Source organism: Montipora capricornis, chromosome 4 (genome assembly GCF_036669925.1).
Source record: "Montipora capricornis isolate CH-2021 chromosome 4, ASM3666992v2, whole genome shotgun sequence".
Taxonomy (NCBI): Eukaryota; Metazoa; Cnidaria; class Anthozoa; order Scleractinia; family Acroporidae; genus Montipora; species Montipora capricornis.
In genome coordinates, this window is record NC_090886.1 from 33,170,972 (window position 1) to 33,173,471 (window position 2,500).

Here is a 2,500-nt window from a genome sequence, read left to right on the forward strand (position 1 = left end):
CTTCACCGGCCTTGTTTGTAGCCTTACACTTATACCTTCCCTCCATCCTTTTTGTAGTATTTGGTAACTGGAGTAGAGACCCGTCCGTAGTATTCATAATGAGAGCAGTTGGGGTAAGCTCTCCATCGTCAAATGTCCAGGATAGTTTTGGAAGTGGCACTCCTTGGTCTTTGCAACTGATGTTGGTTGTTTTTCCCTCAGGAACTGTTTGGTTTCTTGGATAGACGTCAACCACAGGATACACTATTTTAAGACAAGTAAATCTAGGTTATTGAATGCTAAAAGTGATACCATGGCATGTAAATTGATCTCCTTGCTAATTCACGTGTCTTTAGTATAATTGAATACGAACGTTCATTGAGATGGCAGAATTGGCTGTTGTTTATGCTTGCAAAGAGCTGAGTGAGCTTTTATCCTGTCATTCATATCCAACCAGCTCGAGTTGAATCAAGTTTTCAGGTTCCTTACTGGCAAAAAAACTGCTTTGACTTCCACAACTTAAAGCAAGTAAAGTGTCAATAATAGAACACCTGCTTCTTGGAGGTTTGTGTGCATATGTGGGCGGTTATTTGTCTTGGCCAAGGATTTGTCGACTTACAGTAAAACCGGTTGTTCATTTGCGCGCCACTTTGCAATTTTATGACGCAGTGTTGGTGTTTTGATTGGCAGTTTGCTTCGAGGACGTTGCAAGCTCAAATTTCAACTTGCTGACAGCTCTTTACGTTCCTATGCAGAGTCAGGTATTTGTACCCGTTCAAAACAACTTTGATCTCTATTTTTACAATCTAAATTTATGGCATAATAACATAACCCTACATTGAGCAGGATTCGCCGGGCTTTGCAAAAATCATTTCTTAAATGACAAATCCACAATGCATCGCCGGCGTAATTGTTTGCAAAGCTTGAATTATCGTTTTCTGTGAAAACTGTTCATCATCGCCCTAAAACAAAACTCACAAGAATTAAATTCAGGACTTTAAAGGGGTTGAAATATCAATTCAACAACACGATTACTTAGCACTAAGCGCAACTAGTTTTCCGCAAAAACTCCGTCGTGAAAGTCCATACAGGATTCCACGCGTAAACCTTCTCTGGAGAAATTAATCATTTCAAATCCATTTGAAGGGCAGGGCCGTAGCCAGTATGAAGCAAACCCAGGCACTTGCCTCAGTCATTTTTGCGTGATTTCAATAAAGCGTGATTCCAGTATTGCCTTTAAAATGTACTCATCATAAAATACGTACGAAAAGAATTTAACCAGTCAGTCATAGTTTTTTTCTGGCTACGGCCCTGAAGGGCCTTCTAAAATATTAAAGTTATTAATTCCAAACCGACTATGGAGAAGGTTCACAATGTAATTAAAGTTCGAGGCATACCAATGGACTTCAGCGGTGCGTACGTTGGGAAATTTGAACCCTCAACTTGCTCGGAGCAAAGTGCCAATCAAAAACGCAACATTGCGTGACAATATTGCAAAGTGGCGCGCAAACGAACAACCGGTTTTACTGTAATTTAACTGTTAACCGCAGGAGACTGAGGAGAATGCGATCGATCCTGACGCTATATCTCCATCGACACATGATTGTGTAGACGATGATAGGCCTATTAGTAAGGGTCTCTTGAGTGGTCTTTAGGACATGTAAACAGTACACAATCTGCTTCAAGCCATTAGTCTCACTGCGGAAATGAAAAAGGAAAGGAAGGGAACTTTATTTAAGTGTCAAATCGTTCTAGGGCTGGAGCACTAATAGACCTTTTCGGCTTGTACATTTTGTTTTCCCAAGACAGATCATGTGATAATACTCAGGAGGCTTGGTCCTTTGTTTTGTTCCTTAAAGAGAGTACATGCAGGCATATTCATGCTTGCATGCCCTCATTTTAATGAACAAAACAAAAGACCAAACCTCCTGAGTATTATCACATGATCTGTATTGGGAAAACAAAGTGTACAAACCGAAAAGGTCTATTGGGGAAACTGTAAACTGAAATCAACAATTAACACAAATCGAGTCAACTGTTGGTTTTTAGGGGTAGAGAAAACCGGAGTACCCAGAAAAAATCTTGTCGGTGCAGAGTAAAGAACCAGCAATCTCAACCAACATATGACGCCGGAATCCAACCCGGGCCACATTGGTGGGACATTGCGATATTCCTGCACCCCACTTATCCCAGTCATGTTTAATAGTCCCTGACTAACAAAATTCCATGGTTAGAAACCAAAATCAGGACCTGAGGATTTTACATACATCTCCAATACACACAAACTGAGTCGGGCGTCTCCTGGTGTTGACGATCCGTCTCACCGGATCTCAGGTCGTAAGGCTTGAAGCCTGGTTGCGCAAATGGAATTCGAGTTAACTCACCTAAAGCCAAGTTGCTTGAAGGAGGCTAATTAACAAAGGGTGCTTTTCATTAAGCCAAACTTTCCAGAAATTTCGGGCTGAAGTCAAATGGAAAGATCCGTTTCGGTTCGGTCCGACCGGAATATTCAAGACCCCCT

General features: G+C 41.4%; 1 protein-coding gene across 1 annotated transcript in view; it reads right to left on the reverse strand.

Annotated features, from left to right (window-relative positions):
* Positions 1–2,500, reverse strand: part of LOC138044906 (hemicentin-1-like) — a 66,259-nt gene that overhangs the window by 7,466 nt on the left and 56,293 nt on the right. The window contains exon 7 of the mRNA XM_068891291.1: positions 1–243. This exon is cut by the window's left edge and continues 30 nt beyond it. Within this exon, the coding sequence (XP_068747392.1) occupies positions 1–243 (243 nt within the window). The remainder of the gene's footprint in view (positions 244–2,500) is intronic.